General features: G+C 44.3%; 1 protein-coding gene across 1 annotated transcript in view; it reads right to left on the bottom strand.

Moving 5' to 3' along the window:
* Positions 1-18,035, bottom strand: part of cpne2 (copine II) — a 164,109-nt gene that overhangs the window by 60,537 nt on the left and 85,537 nt on the right. Inside the window, exons 8-10 of the mRNA XM_084316211.1 lie at positions 12,989-13,087; positions 11,502-11,588; positions 10,681-10,740 (exon numbers count right to left, since the gene is read on the bottom strand). Coding sequence (XP_084172337.1) covers positions 10,681-10,740; positions 11,502-11,588; positions 12,989-13,087 — 246 coding nt within the window. The remainder of the gene's footprint in view (positions 1-10,680; positions 10,741-11,501; positions 11,589-12,988; positions 13,088-18,035) is intronic.

Below are 18,035 nucleotides of genomic sequence, written 5' to 3'. Positions count from 1 at the left end.
AGACAGGTACTCTAGTACATATGTTATACTGGAGGTGTGTACAGGAGACAGGTACTCTAGTACATATGTTATACTGGAGGTGTGTACAGGAGACAGGTACTCTAGTACATATGTTATACTGGAGGTGTGTACAGGAGACAGGTACTCTAGTACATATGTTATACTGGAGGTGTGTACAGGAGACAGGTACTCTAGTACATATGTTATACTGGAGGTGTGTACAGGAGACAGGTACTCTAGTACATATGTTATACTGGAGGTGTGAAGAGGAGACTGGTACTCTAGTACATATGTTATACTGGAGGTGTGTACAGGAGACAGGTACTCTAGTACATATGTTATACTGGAGGTGTGTACAGGAGACAGGTACTCTAGTACATATGTTATACCGGAGGTGTGTACAGGAGACAGGTACTCTAGTACATATGTTATACTGGAGGTGTGTACAGGAGACAGGTACTCTAGTACATATGTTATACTGGAGGTGTGTACAGGAGACAGGTACTCTAGTACATATGTTATACTGGAGGTGTGTACAGGAGACAGGTACTCTAGTACATATGTTATACTGGAGGTGTGTACAGGAGACAGGTACTCTAGTACATATGTTATACCGGAGGTGTGTACAGGAGACAGGTACTCTAGTACATATGTTATACTGGAGGTGTGTACAGGAGACAGGTACTCTAGTACATATGTTATACTGGAGGTGTGTACAGGAGACAGGTACTCTAGTACATATGTTATACTGGAGGTGTGTACAGGAGACAGGTACTCTAGTACATATGTTATACTGGAGGTGTGTACAGGAGACAGGTACTCTAGTACATATGTTATACTGGAGGTGTGTACAAGAGACAGGTACTCTAGTACATATGTTATACTGGAGGTGTGTACAGGAGACAGGTACTCTAGTACATATGTTATACTGGAGGTGTGTACAGGAGACAGGTACTCTAGTACATATGTTATACTGGAGGTGTGTACAGGAGACAGGTACTCTAGTACATATGTTATACTGGAGGTGTGTACAGGAGACAGGTACTCTAGTACATATGTTATACTGGAGGTGTGTACAGGAGACAGGTACTCTAGTACATATGTTATACTGGAGGTGTGAAGAGGAGACAGGTACTCTAGTACATATGTTATACTGGAGGTGTGTACAGGAGACAGGTACTCTAGTACATATGTTATACTGGAGGTGTGTACAGGAGACAGGTACTCTAGTACATATGTTATACTGGAGGTGTGTAGAGGAGACAGGTACTCTAGTACATATGTTATACTGGAGGTGTGTACAGGAGACAGGTACTCTAGTACATATGTTATACTGGAGGTGTGTACAGGAGACAGGTACTCTAGTACATATGTTATACTGGAGGTGTGTACAGGAGACAGGTACTCTAGTACATATGTTATACTGGAGGTGTGAAGAGGAGACAGGTACTCTAGTACATATGTTATACTGGAGGTGTGAAGAGGAGACAGGTACTCTAGTACATATGTTATACCTCTGGTGTTGTGATCGTGGTATTCACTGACCTTTGGGAAGTATTTTGACATGTACATGGGTACCTTGGTCACGTAGTGTATCTTGTAGACCAGGCCCATTGCAAGTTGCTGTACTCTGTCGTCTACTCTAAGCCATCCTATGTTGTCAAAGTGGGCAGGGGTGAGGTGGGTTCTAGGAGTAAGGTCAAGTAGTAGTCTGACGAGTTTGTTTTGTGATGTTTGTAATTTAGTTTGTAGTGCCTTTGAGGTGCTTTGGATAGACCACACCATACTGGATAGAGCACACCATACTGGATAGACCACACCATACTGGATAGAGCAGCTCACCATACTGGATAGAGCAGCTCACCATACTGGATAGAGCAGCTCACCATACTGGATAGAGCAGCTCACCATACTGGATAGAGCTCACCATACTGGATAGAGCAGCACACCATACTGGATAGAGCAGCTCACCATACTGGATAGAGCAGCTCACCATACTGGATAGAGCAGCTCACCATACTGGATAGAGCAGCTCACCATACTGGATAGAGCAGCTCACCATACTGGATAGAGCTCACCATACTGGATAGAGCAGCTCACCATACTGGATAGAGCAGCTCACCATACTGGATAGAGCAGCTCACCATACTGAATAGAGCAGCTCACCATACTGGATAGAGCAGCTCACCATACTGGATAGAGCAGCTCACCATACTGGATAGAGCAGCTCACCATACTGGATAGAGCTCACCATACTGGATAGAGCAGCTCACCATACTGAATAGAGTTTGATTGATTGATTGAAAAGTTTATTAACAGATTGCAGAATGGGTACAGTACAGTACAGCTCAATACATACAATTGTTAAGGGGATGCAGACCAGAGAAAGACTTTCGTCTTGTTTACATCAGGGTCCCCCATTTTCAATTCATCATAACATATATGACATACATGACATACAGATAGACAGTACTGCTACATCTATACATTTATGACATATCAGATTTGCAAATACAGTACTGTTTGTGATACAAAAGTGTCCAGAAAAGGAGTGTATATACATTTGGCATAGAAACTGTACATTGGAGGAGGTTGGTTGGGTGGGGTGGGGTTGGGTGGGTTGGGTGAGGGCTGTACATTGGAGGTGGGGGGGGGGGGGGTTGGGAAGGGGACACACACACATTTTACACTGTACATTGGAATATTGACAAAGCCTTACTTGGTCATTTACTGTACAACTAGGTTAGGACATTTGTAGGGGCCAGTTTCGAATTGCAGTCTCACGTAGGTGTTTTTTGAGAGTGTTTTTGAAGGTGGGTAGTGATTCACATTCCTTTACAGCTTTAGGTAGGGCGTTCCACATTGATGTGGCATAATTGCGAAACGTGTTTAGTCCCTTGTTTGAGCCGAATCTGGGTTTTACATGATTTGTGGAGCTCCCTCTGGTGTTGTGATCGTGGTATTCACTGACCTTTGGGAAGTATTTTGACATGTACATGGGTACCTTGGTCGCGTAGTGTATCTTGTAGACCAGGCCCATTGCAAGTTGCTGTACTCTGTCGTCTACTCTAAGCCATCCTAGGTTGTCAAAGTGGGCAGGGGTGAGGTGGGTTCTAGGAGTCAGGTCAAGTAGTAGTCTGACTAGCTTGTTTTGAGATGTTTGTAATTTGTTTTTTAGTGCCTTTGAGGTGCTTTGGTACCATGAGGTGCAAGCATAGTCGTAGTACCCTTGAATGAGTGCTCCTGCTAGAGTCTTCAGGGTATTCTTGTTTACCAGAGAGGAGATCCGGTACAAGAATCGCGTTCGTTGGTTGACTTTTTTTTATTACATTGGATGCCATTTTGTCACAGGAAAGATTAGCCTCTAGGATGGAACCCAGGTAGGTAATTTCATCTTTCCTTGTGATAATATTGTCACCCACTGTAACCGAGAAGCCGTCGGTCTTGCTGAGTTTGTTATTTGAACCGAAGAGAATGGACTCTGTTTTGCCCATGTGTAATGATAGTTTGTTGTCGGCGAGCCATATGCAGATTTTGCCTAGTTCCGAGCTGAGGGCTTTTTCAACCTGTAACTTGTTCTTGTCAGAGACCAGCAGGGCTGAGTCGTCCGCAAACAGGAACAAGTTGCAGTCACAAGCTGACGACATGTCATTTGCATATATTAGGAATAGTAGCGGTCCTAGTATGCTTCCTTGTGGAACACCACAGCTCACTGTGAGGGGGGGGATAGGGTACCGTTTACTTCCACCATCTGTTCCCTCCCTTCCAGGTAGGATTGTATCCAGCTCACTGATAAACTATCAAAACCAATTGCTTTTAGCTTGTCAATCAGAATGGTGTGATTGACAGTGTCGAAGGCCTTTTGTAGGTCCAGCATGACCATGCCGCAGTATTTGCCCGCGTCCACCTCTTGTTTGATGTGGTCGTTCAAGTAGAGAAGGCATGTGTCAGTGGAGTGGGATGTTCTGAAGCCAGATTGGAATTCGTAGATTAGATTTTTTTCCGCGAGGTACTTTTCGATCTATTCGTATACTATTTTTTCCATGACTTTCGAGATGGATGTAAGGATAGAAACAGGGCGGTAGTTACCCGGGTCTAATTTGCTGCCCTTTTTGTGCAGGGGTGTTACTCTCGCAATTTTGAAGTCCTTGGGGACGTGTCCCTGTTTTATGGAGAGGTTTATTATGTGTGTGATGACTGGGGTGATGGCTGCTGCTGAGTCTCTGAGGAATTTGGAGCGGATGTTGTCATGGCCAGTGGCCTTGTTTGGTTGGAGGGCGCTCAGTTTTTTGAGTACCTCATCTGTAGTTACTATTTCCAGCTCACCATACTGGATAGAGCAGCTCACCATACTGGATAGAGCAGCTCACCATACTGAATAGAGCAGCACACCATACTGGATAGAGCAGCACACCATACTGGATAGAGCAGCTCACCATACTAGATAGAGCAGCTCACCATACTGGATAGAGCAGCTCACCATACTGGATAGAGCTCACCATACTGGATAGAGCAGCTCACCATACTGGATAGAGCAGCTCACCATACTGGATAGAGCTCACCATACTGGATAGAGCAGCTCACCATACTGGATAGAGCAGCTCACCATACTGGATAGAGCAGCTCACCATACTGGATAGAGCAGCTCACCATACTGGATAGAGCAGCTCACCATACTGGATAGAGCAGCTCACCATACTGGATAGAGCAGCTCACCATACTGGATAGAGCAGCTCACCATACTGGATAGAGCAGCTCACCATACTGGATAGAGCTCACCATACTGGATAGAGCAGCTCACCATACTGGATAGAGCAGCTCACCATACTAAATAGAGCAGCTCACCATACTGGATAGAGCAGCTCACCATACTGGATAGAGCAGCTCACCATACTGGATAGAGCAGCTCACCATACTGGATAGATCAGCTCACCATACTGAATAGAGCAGCTCACCATACTGGATAGAGCAGCTCACCATACTGGATAGAGCTCACCATACTGGATAGAGCAGCTCACCATACTGGATAGAGCAGCTCACCATACTGGATAGAGCAGCTCACCATACTGGATAGAGCAGCTCACCATACTGAATAGAGCAGCTCACCATACTGGATAGAGCAGCTCACCATACTGGATAGAGCAGCTCACCATACTGGATAGAGCTCACCATACTGGATAGAGCAGCTCACCATACTGGATAGAGCAGCTCACCATACTGGATAGAGCAGCTCACCATACTGGATAGAGCAGCTCACCATACTGGATAGAGCAGCTCACCATACTGGATAGAGCACACCATACTGGATAGAGCAGCTCACCATACTGAATAGAGCAGCTCACCATACTGGATAGAGCAGCTCACCATACTGGATAGAGCTCACCATACTGGATAGAGGGGGCTGCTGGAGGCCAAAAGAGACGCTTTAAGGACGACACCAGGGACCTCCTAAAGTGTGCAAACATCAACACCACGCAGCTTGAAACTCTGACACTCGACAGATCAGCCTGGCAAGACACTTGTGCCACTGCAGTTTCCCAAATACACCAAACCAACCAAGACCGAAGATCTGAGAGGCGCACCACACAACGACACCAGCGGGCGGCTGGCCTCCCCCCCCAGGTATCTGGCTTCCCTTGCGGCTCAAGGATCGGACTCAACACCCACGAGAAGTGGCACCAGGGGCAGTGCACCCCCCCATCCCTGGAGCAAGCGTCATCGTCAAACACGATGGACAAAGAGAGTGTGTGTGTGTGTGTGTGTGTGTGTGTGTGTGTGTGTGTGTGTGTGTGTGTGTGTGTGTGTGTGTGTGTGTGTGTGTGTGTGTGTGTGTGTGTGTGTGTGTGGCCAAAAATAAATTGGCACTCGCTCTCTTTCTCACTCGTTGCCTTGCACACAAAAGTGTGACATCATCACCAGAATGCACAGAGACAGTGAGCGAGACCAGAATAGACTGATGACCATCCTCTCTCTCTCTCTCTCTCTCTCGCTCTCTCTCTCTCTCTCTCTCTCTCTCTCTCTCTCTCTCTCTCTCTCTCTCTCTCTCTCTCTCTCTCTCTCTCTCTCCTCTCTCTCTCTCTCCAGAGGACGTGGATGTATGTCTTTCTGTATCAGGAAGACATCATGTGTAAACACGTCTCTCATTCAAATGGGAAATTGTTGTTGTTTCTGGGTGACTTTTTGTGTATATGTGTGTGTGCGTGCATGTGTGTGTGTGCGTGCATGTGTGTAAGTGCGTGTGCGTGTGTGTGTGTGTGTATATGTGTGTGTGGGTGTGTGTTTACCCAGGTCATAGGAGGGGTAGAGCCAGCCAGCAGAGAGAGAAGAGAGAGAGACAGAAAGAGATAGAGAGACAGAGAGACAGGGAGAGAGAGACAGAGAGACAGAGAGAGAGAGAGAGAGAGAGACAGAGAGAGAGAGAGAGACAGAGAGAGACAATGAGACAGAGAGACAAAGAGAGAGAGAGAGAGAGAGAGAGAGAGAGAGAGAGAGAGAGAGAGAGAGAGAGAGAGAGAGAGAGAGAGAGAGAGAGAGAGAGAGAGATGCAAACGGGGTAATATGGTTTGATTTCCCTCAAGCAGAATGCAGACAGGTGAAGGAAAGAGCTTGTTTTTCATATGTGTACATAATGTAATATCTTAATTTTTTCTCCACTTGTTCTCCTTATTTTTCTATTTTTCTCCCATCCCAATTTCGTATTTCCAATTCTTCCCTCCCCTGTCTTGAACGTTGCTAGACTATGCCCCCCCACTGGTCGGCTGTAGTGAGGATAGAAGCCTTGCATCACGTGTCCCCCTCCGGTACACGAGGAGGCAGCCTGTCGCATCTTTTCACCTGCCAGCGCTGACTCTCAGTGGCGAGGAGTAACGCGTGGGAGGCTCACGCTGCCCCCGATACTTCCTGTCTCTGCTGTGCAGGCGTCACCCAACTGACCTGTAGGAGTCGCTGTCCACAACGTCCGATCCCCACCCACCGGCTTGCCCACCCTCTAACACTTGTGTTAGTATGACGGCCGGCCAAGCCGGTAGCAACGCCGAGAGCTGGGCTTGATACCAGCATCTCCTGCGTTAGTGGCGAGCGCCTTGCCCACTGCGCCACTCAGCCGCCCTATAAATAGCTGTAGATGACTGCAGACATCTACTCTTGACACTCAGGCTTTATAATGAACACTGACAGAGCCTTTAAGCTGAGGAGCAGACACAGAGCATAGTGTTACACTCTCCAGAAACAGTCCAGAGCAGGGTGTGTCACCATCGAGAGCGGGACGCTGGTCGGGGAAGATTTGGGTCAGAGGTGTCACCACCGTTGCTATAGTAACAGTCATGAGAGAGAGAGAGAGAGAGAGAGAGAGAGAGAGAGAGAGAGAGAGAGAGAGAGAGAGAGAGAGAGAGAGAGAGACTCGGAGACTGTAGGTAAGCTGTGAGTTCTTCAGAAGACGAGCCAGACGAGGACGTGAAGCTGACACGTAGGGATGTCGAGAGAGGAGACAGCAGAAGCTGACACGTAGGGATGTTGAGAGAGAGACAGCAGAAGCTGACACGTAGGGATGTTGAGAGAGAGACAGCAGAAGCTGACACGTAGGGATGTTGAGAGAGAGACAGCAGAAGCTGACACGTAGGATGTTGAGAGAGAGACAAGCAGAAGCTGACACGTAGGGATGTTGAGAGAGAGACAGCAGAAGCTGACACGTAGGGATGTTGAGAGAGAGACAGCAGAAGCTGACACGTAGGGATGTTGAGAGAGAGACAGCAGAAGCTGACACGTAGGGATGTTGAGAGAGAGACAGCAGAAGCTGACACGTAGGGATGTTGAGAGAGAGACAGCAGAAGCTGACACGTAGGGATGTTAAGAGAGAGACAGCAGAAGCTGACACGTAGGGATGTTGAGAGAGAGACAGCAGAAGCTGACACGTAGGGATGTTGAGAGAGAGACAGCAGAAGCTGACACGTAGGGATGTTGAGAGAGAGACAGCAGAAGCTGACACGTAGGGATGTTGAGAGAGAGACAGCAGAAATCCCTTTCACCCTCCGATAGCCGGAGGGTGGGGGAGGGGGAATGCCACGAGATACTACGTACTACGGTACTACGGTTTGATGTCTCTGTGGTGATGGAGGAGGAGAATGAGGCCCCCGAAGAGGACAGGCGGGTGGGATGCCAGGGGTACTGAGAGAGGTACTTCTCCTGAAGGCGGGTGGGATGCCAGGGGCACTGAGAGAGGTACTTCTCCTGAAGGCAGGTGGGATGCCAGGGGTACTGAGAGAGGTACTTCTCCTGAAGGCAGGTGGGATGCCAGGGGTACTGAGAGAGGTACTTCTCCTGAAGGCGGGTGGGATGCCAGGGGTACTGAGAGAGGTACTTCTCCTGAAGGCGGGTGGGATGCCAGGGGTACTGAGAGAGGTACTTCTCCTGAAGGCGGGTGGGATGCCAGGGGCACTGAGAGAGGTACTTCTCCTGAAGGCGGGTGGGATGCCAGGGGTACTGAGAGAGGTACTTCTCCTGAAGGCGGGTGGGATGCCAGGGGTACTGAGAGAGGTACTTCTCCTGAAGGCGGGTGGGATGCCAGGGGTACTGAGAGAGGTACTTCTCCTGAAGGCGGGTGGGATGCCAGGGGTACTGAGAGAGGTACTTCTCCTGAAGGCGGGTGGGATGCCAGGGGTACTGAGAGAGGTACTTCTCCTGAAGGCAGGTGGGATGCCAGGGGTACTGAGAGAGGTACTTCTCCTGAAGGCGGGTGGGATGTCAGGGGTACTGAGAGAGGTACTTCTCCTGAAAGCGGGTGGGATGCCAGGGGTACTGAGAGAGGTACTTCTCCTGAAGGCGGGTGGGATGCCAGGGGTACTGAGAGAGGTACTTCTCCTGAAGGCGGGTGGGATGCCAGGGGTACTGAGAGAGGTACTTCTCCTGAAGGCAGGTGGGATGCCAGGGGCACTGAGAGAGGTACTTCTCCTGAAGGCAGGTGGGATGCCAGGGGCACTGAGAGAGGTACTTCTCCTGAAGGCGGGTGGGATGCCAGGGGTACTGAGAGAGGTACTTCTCCTGAAGGCGGGTGGGATGCCAGGGGTACTGAGAGAGGTACTTCTCCTGAAGGCAGGTGGGATGCCAGGGGTACTGAGAGAGGTACTTCTCCTGAAGGCGGGTGGGATGTCAGGGGTACTGAGAGAGGTACTTCTCCTGAAGGCGGGTGGGATGCCAGGGGCACTGAGAGAGGTACTTCTCCTGAAGGCGTGTGGGATGCCAGGGGTACTGAGAGAGGTACTTCTCCTGAAGGCAGGTGGGATGCCAGGGGTACTGAGAGAGGTACTTCTCCTGAAGGCGGGTGGGATGCCAGGGGTACTGAGAGAGGTACTTCTCCTGAAGGCGGGTGGGATGCCAGGGGTACTGAGAGAGGTACTTCTCCTGAAGGCGGGTGGGATGCCAGGGGTACTGAGAGAGGTACTTCTCCTGAAGGCGGGTGGGATGCCAGGGGCACTGAGAGAGGTACTTCTCCTGAAGGCGGGTGGGATACCAGGGGTACTGAGAGAGGTACTTCTCCTGAAGGCAGGTGGGATGCCAGGGGTACTGAGAGAGGTACTTCTCCTGAAGGCGGGTGGGATGCCAGGGGTACTGAGAGAGGTACTTCTCCTGAAGGCGGGTGGGATGCCAGGGGTACTGAGAGAGGTACTTCTCCTGAAGGCAGGTGGGATGCCAGGGGTACTGAGAGAGGTACTTCTCCTGAAGGCGGGTGGGATGCCAGGGGTACTGAGAGAGGTACTTCTCCTGAAGGCAGGTGGGATGCCAGGGGCACTGAGAGAGGTACTTCTCCTGAAGGCGGGTGGGATGCCAGGGGTACTGAGAGAGGTACTTCTCCTGAAGGCAGGTGGGATGCCAGGGGTACTGAGAGAGGTACTTCTCCTGAAGGCGGGTGGGATGCCAGGGGTACTGAGAGAGGTACTTCTCCTGAAGGCAGGTGGGATGCCAGGGGCACTGAGAGAGGTACTTCTCCTGAAGGCGGGTGGGATGCCAGGGGTACTGAGAGAGGTACTTCTCCTGAAGGCGGGTGGGATGCCAGGGGCACTGAGAGAGGTACTTCTCCTGAATGCAGGTGGGATGCCAGGGGCACTGAGAGAGGTACTTCTCCTGAAGGCGGGTGGGATGCCAGGGGCACTGAGAGAGGTACTTCTCCTGAAGGCAGGTGGGATGCCAGGGGCACTGAGAGAGGTACTTCTCCTGAAGGCAGGTGGGATGCCAGGGGCACTGAGAGAGGTACTTCTCCTGAAGCTTATTACATTCTACGGCTCGCAGGTAGCAGCTGTTGTAGGCTAGCGACGTGATATCAGTAGTGATCTTACTATTGTAGTAATACTAATAATAATGGAAAGATTAGCAGACTGCACACATGCATTTCCCTCTGTGCATATGAGCCCTAAAGAGAACCGCAGGCAACAGGTGGGCAAAGTGGAATGGACAGACAGACAGACAGACAGACAGACAGACAGACATGCAGACAGACATACAGACAGACAGACAGACAGACATACAGACATACAGACAGACAGACAGACAGACAGACAGACAGACAGACAGACAGACAGACAGACAGACAGACAGACAGACAGACAGACAGACAGACAGACAGACAGACAGACAGACAGACAGACAGACAGACAGACAGACAGACAGACAGACAGACAGACTACTCACAGTAAACATAATCTGACATCCTCCCAGTATGTAGTCCAGGAAGCTGTAGTCTCTGGTTATCTGGACAGGAAACAGGAAGTGCAGCTCATCAGTCATGTGACACATGATAATCTATTCGCTACATCATCATCAATCCCACAAGTGTTTATCTATCGTCAATCAGAACAAAGATGTTTTACACCGTAAGCAAGCGTCAAACCTCAAATTAATATTACAAAGATTTTTGTATCTGTAGCATTAAATGTGTTTAACCTCTTTAGCCCATGCAGTCTACCGGCGGGGACACAGGGAAATATGTGCACACTCTGCTAATCTTTCCATTATTATTATTATTATTATTATTATTATTATTATTATTATTATTATTATTATTATTATTATTATTATTATTATTATTATTACATCACGCCATAAATCAATCTCTCTAGACTGTATGACATAATGTTGCATTTTTTTCAAATGTATCCAAGAGTAAATACTAGTAAATATTTTAGTTCATGGAATGTCTTTATAATTTAGCGAATATCCGCCATTTTGAATTAGTGTCGCTAAAGGTTTTCGTAGTCATATGAGGAGAGCTCTCAATGAGTGTTGAAATGTCGAAAAACTACCTTTCTATCTATCCATCCATCCTGCTTATCCATCCATCCTTCTATCCATCCATCCTGATATACATCCATCCATCATCCATCCTGCTATCCATCCATCCATCCATCCATCCATCCATCCATCCATCCATCCATCCATCCATCCATCCATCCTTCTATCCATCATTCTATCCATCCATCCATCATTCTATCCATCCATCCACCCATCCTCACCTTGCAGGATTTGAGAAGGATGACGCCAGAATTCTTGTAGTTCTTCTTCTTCTTCTGTTTTTTGGGGTTGATGCAGTCAAACTCCACCTGAGAGAGAGGGGGGGGGGGGGAGAGAGAGAGAGAGAGAGAGAGAGAGAGAGAGAGAGAGAGAGGGGGGGGAGAGAGAGTGAGAGAGAGAGAGATAGAGAGAGAGAGAGAGAGAGAGAGAGAGAGAGAGAGAGAGAGAGAGAGACAGAGAGAGAGACAGAGAGAGAGAGAGACAGAGAGAGAGAGAGACAGAGAGAGAGAGACAGAGAGAGACAGAGAGAGAGAGACAGAGAGAGAGTTAGTCTGTCTCTGGGTTTCTGGGACATTCCTACATGTTTTAAGCATCAGGAAAAAATTACTGCGACTGCATACCTTTATTGCAAAGCTCAGCTTTATACTTTATACTTATAGCACATGCATGAGTCTTGTCTCTTTTGAAAGATAACATTCTGAAGTTTCTTACACAATAAAGAAAAGTGCTAATGAAATAGAGTAACATAGGTCTAAACTTGAGTTGTAGAAAAACGTGTTACTCTTGTTTTTCTGTAGTATATCCAAAAAAAAGTTGTATGAGCTGGAAAGCACCCTTGGTCAATAGACTGACGTCTTACGTAGTACCTGCCTACATGTCAGGTACATACACACACACACACACACACACACACACACACACACACACACACACACACACACACACACACACACACACACACACACACACACACACACACACACACACACACACACACACACACACACACACACACACACACACACACACACACACACCAAACGCACATAGCACACACATCCACACACACACACACCAAACGCACATAGCACACACATCCACACGCACACACTCACTTTAAACAAACACACTGTAGCACCCACTCCCCACACTTTATATTTATTGATAAAGGATTTGCACTACAACTCGTACACCTTACTGTAAATTGTACCTAAATTGTACCTCATCCCATTTCTGCTTTGCACTATATAGTATTGTATATTAGTACACTGCATAGTATATTGTATATTATATGGTAACTCAGTTACGTCTATTCTGCATCGAACATTATACATATGTCCATACTGAACACTGTGAATTTACATGCTATACTATGTTATTGATACTTATCTCGTCTAGCACAGTATCTGGAGCGTAACAGTAAGAAGCATTTTGTTTAAAAGTATTCTGTACTTCTGTATGACAACTATTAAAGAAACTTGAAACTTGAAACTTGAACTTGAGAGACACCCAACCACAGAGACAGACACACAGAATCTTTGAAAATACCTGGATACTTTTTGGAAATACCTGGATACTTTTTAGAGACACCTAGACAAGCTGACAGATTGACTGATCCATTGATTGATTGAGACGAACGATATGATCCTTCATATAACGCTGATCTAATACAGACCTATTGATCATATTGATCATATTGATGTCTCACCTCCAGGGCGTTCTGAGCTTCACTCATCTTGGTGACCGACGTCTGGAACTCCCCGATGAAGTCATGGCCGCCGTCGTTATCGTAGTCATAACACAACACCTGTCACATAACACATCGTTATCATAGTCATAACACAACACCTGTTATAACACATCGTTATCGTAGTCATAACACAACACCTGTTATAACACATCGTTATCATAGTCATAACACAACACCTGTTATAACACATCGTTATCGTAGTCATAACACAACACCTGTTATAACACATCGTTATCATAGTCATAACACAACACCTGTTATAACACATCGTTATCATAGTCATAACACAACACCTGTTATAACACATCGTTATCATAGTCATAACACAACACCTGTTATAACACATCGTTATCATAGTCATAACACAACACCTGTTATAACACATCGTTATCATAACACAGCACCTGTTATAACACATCGTTATCATAACACAGCACCTGTTATAACACATCGTTATCATAGTCATAACACAACACCTGTTATAACACATCGTTATCCTAGTCATAACACAGCACCTGTTATAACACATCGTTATCATAGTCATAACACAGCACCTGTTATAACACATCGTTATCATAACACAACACCTGTTATAACACATTGTTATCGTAGTCATAACACAGCACCTGTTATAACACATCGTTATCATAACACAGCACCTGTTATAACACATCGTTATCATAGTCATAACACAACACCTGTTATAACACATTGTTATCATAGTCATAACACAACACCTGTTATAACACATCATTATCATAACACAACACCTGTTATAACACATCGTTATCATAACACAACACCTGTTATAACACATCGTTATGGTTATCATAACACAGCACCTGTTATAACACATCGTTATCATAACACAGCACCTGTTATAACACATCGTTATCATAACACAACACCTGTTATAACACATCGTTATCATAGTCATAACACAACACCTGTTATAACACATCGTTATCGTAGTCATAACACAACACCTGTTATAACACATCGTTATCGTAGTCATAACACAACACCTGTTATAACACATCGTTATCATAACACAACACCTGTTATAACACATCGTTATCATAATCATAACACAACACCTGTTATAACACATCGTTATCAGTCATAACACAACACCTGTTATAACACATCGTTATCGTAGTCATAACATAACACCTGTTATAACACATCGTTATCATAGTCACATACAGCACCTGTTATAACACATCGTTATCATAACACAACACCTGTTATAACACATCGTTATCAAAACACAACACCTGTTATAACACATCGTTATCATAACACAACATCTGTTATAACACATCGTTATCATAACACAACACCTGTTATAACACATCGTTATCATAACACAACACCTGTTATAACACATCGTTATCATAACACAGCACCTGTTATAACACATCGTTATCATAACACAGCACCTGTTATAACACATCGTTATCATAACACAACACCTGTTATAACACATCGTTATCATAACACAACACCTGTTATAACACATCGTTATCATAACACAGCACCTGTTATAACACATCGTTATCATAACACAGCACCTGTTATAACACATCGTTATCATAACACAACACCTGTTATAACACATCGTTATCATAACACAGCACCTGTTATAACACATCGTTATCATAACACAGCACCTGTTATAACACATCGTTATCATAACACAGCACCTCTTATAACACATCGTTATCATAACACAACACCTGTTATAACACATCGTTATCGTAGTCATAACACAGCACCTGTTATAACACATCGTTATCATAGTCATAACACAACACCTGTTATAACAGATCATTATCGTAGTCATAACACAACACCTGTTATAACACATCGTTATCGTAGTCATAACACAACACCTGTTATAACACATCGTTATCATAACACAGCACCTGTTATAACACATCGTTATCATAACACAACACCTGTTATAACACATCGTTATCATAACACAACACCTGTTATAACACATCGTTATCGTAGTCATAACACAACACCTGTTATAACACATCGTTATCATAGTCATAACACAACACCTGTTATAACACATCGTTATCATAGTCATAACACAACACCTGTTATAACACATCGTTATCGTAGTCATAACACAACACCTGTTATAACACATCGTTATCATAACACAACACCTGTTATAACACATCGTTATCATAGTCATAACACAACACCTGTTATAACACATCGTTATCATAGTCATAACACCTGTTATAACACATCGTTATCATAGTCATAACACAACACCTGTTATAACACATCGTTATCATAGTCACATACAGCACCTGTTATAACACATCGTTATCATAGTCACATACAGCACCTGTCATATAACACAGGTGTTTCATACCATCATTATTATAACACAGGTGTTTCATACCATCATTATTATAACACAGGTGTTTCATACCATCATTATTATAACACAGGTGTTTCATACAGGACCATCATTATTATAACACAGGTGTTTCATACAGGACCATCATTATTATAACACAGGTGTTTCATACCATCATTATTATAACACAGGTGTTTCATACCATCATTATTATAACACAGGTGTTTCATACCATCATTATTATAACACAGGCGTTTCATACAGGACCATCCTCATTATAACACAGGGGTTTCGTACAGGACCATCATTATTATAACACAGGTGTTTCATACAGGACCATCCTCACAATATCAGTTCACAAGAGTTAAATACATTCAATTAATACAAATGTAATAATAATAAACGAAATACATTTAATAAATCCAATAAATCCAATACATGAATAATGTAATTAATTAGAATTTGTTCAATTTAACAAATAAACTAAATCAAGTAAATAAGTTAAATACATTAAGTAAACTAAATAGATTGAATGAATTTAATAAATAAATAAATAGATTTTTGAAAGAATTTGGTTTGCAGTTGCAAATGATAAAACAAATAGTAAAATACACACATGACTGTAAACTAATAGCTTTACACTAAGCTCTGTTAGGTAGTTATGATATGTTCCTCTCTGTTAGGTAGTTATGATATGTTCCTCTCTGTTAGGTAGTTATGATATGTCCCTCTCTGTTAGGTAGTTATGATATGTTCCTCTCTGTTAGGTAGTTATGATATGTTCCTCTCTGTTAGGTAGTTATGATATGTTCCACTGAGCTCTGTTAGGTAGTTATGATATGTTCCTCTCTGTTAGGTAGTTATGATATGTTCCTCTCTGTTAGGTAGTTATGATATGTTCCACTGAGCTCTGTTAGGTAGTTATGATATGTTCCTCTCTGTTAGGTAGTTATGATATGTTCCTCTCTGTTAGGTAGTTATGATATGTTCCTCTGAGCTCTGTTAGGTAGTTATGATATGTTCCTCTCTGTTAGGTAGTTATGATATGTTCCTCTCTGTTAGGTAGTTATGATATGTTCCTATGTTAGGTAGTTATGATATGTTCCTCTGAGCTCTGTTAGGTAGTTATGATATGTCCCTCTCTGTTAGGTAGTTATGATATGTCCCTCTCTGTTAGGTAGTTATGATATGTTCCACTGAGCTCTGTTAGGTAGTTATGATATGTTCCTCTCTGTTAGGTAGTTATGATATGTTCCTCTCTGTTAGGTAGTTATGATATGTTCCTCTCTGTTAGGTAGTTATGATATGTTCCTCTCTGTTAGGTAGTTATGATATGTTCCTCTGAGCTCTGTTAGGTAGTTATGATATGTTCCTCTCTGTTAGGTAGTTATGATATGTTCCTCTGAGCTCTGTTAGGTAGTTATGATATGTTCCTCTCTGTTAGGTAGTTATGATATGTTCCTCTCTGTTAGGTAGTTATGATATGTCCCTCTTTGTTAGGTAGTTATGGTATGTTCCTCTCTGTTAGGTAGTTATGATATGTTCCTCTCAGCTCTGTTAGGTAGTTATGATATGTTCCTCTCTGTTAGGTAGTTATGATATGTTCCTCTGAGCTCTGTTAGGTAGTTATGATATGTTCCACTCTGTTAGGTAGTTATGATATGTTCCACTGAGCTCTGTTAGGTAGTTATGATATGTTCCTCTCTGTTAGGTAGTTATGATATGTTCCTCTGAGCTCTGTTAGGTAGTTATGATATGTTCCTCTCTGTTAGGTAGTTATGATATGTCCCTCTCTGTTAGGTAGTTATGATATGTTCCTCTCTGTTAGGTAGTTATGATATGTTCCTCTCTGTTAGGTAGTTATGATATGTTCCTCTCTGTTAGGTAGTTATGATATGTTCCTCTCTGTTAGGTAGTTATGATATGTTCCTCTCAGCTCTGTTAGGTAGTTATGATATGTTCCTCTCTGTTAGGTAGTTATGATATGTTCCACTGAGCTCTGTTAGGTAGTTATGATATGTTCCTCTCTGTTAGGTAGTTATGATATGTTCCTCTCTGTTAGGTCATTATGATATGTCCCTCTCTGTTTGGTAGTTATGATATGTCCCTCTCTGTTAGGTAGTTATGATATGTCCCGCTCTGTTAGGTAGTTATGATATGTCCCTCTCTGTTAGGTAGTTATGATATGTCCCTCTCTGTTAGGTAGTTATGATATGTCCCTCTCTGTTAGGTAGTTATGATATGTTCCTCTGAGCTCTGTTAGGTAGTTATGATATGTTCCTCTCTGTTAGGTAGTTATGATATGTTCCTCTGAGCTCTGTTAGGTAGTTATGATATGTCCCTCTCTGTTAGGTAGTTATGATATGTTCCTCTCTGTTAGGTAGTTATGATATGTTCCTCTGAGCTCTGTTAGGTAGTTATGATTTGTCCCTCTCTGTTAGGTAGTTATGATATGTTCCTCTCTGTTAGGTAGTTATGATATGTCCCTCTCTGTTAGGTAGTTATGATATGTTCCTCTCTGTTAGGTAGTTATGATATGTTCCTCTCAGCTCTGTTAGGTAGTTATGATATGTTCCTCTCTGTTAGGTAGTTATGATATGTTCCTCTGAGCTCTGTTAG

This window comes from Notolepis coatsorum (genome assembly GCF_963971535.1).
Source record: "Notolepis coatsorum genome assembly, chromosome: 6".
Lineage (NCBI taxonomy): Eukaryota > Metazoa > Chordata > Actinopteri > Aulopiformes > Paralepididae > Notolepis > Notolepis coatsorum.
The sequence above is the reverse complement of the archived record's forward strand: the minus strand, read 5'-3'. Positions and strand labels throughout refer to the sequence as shown.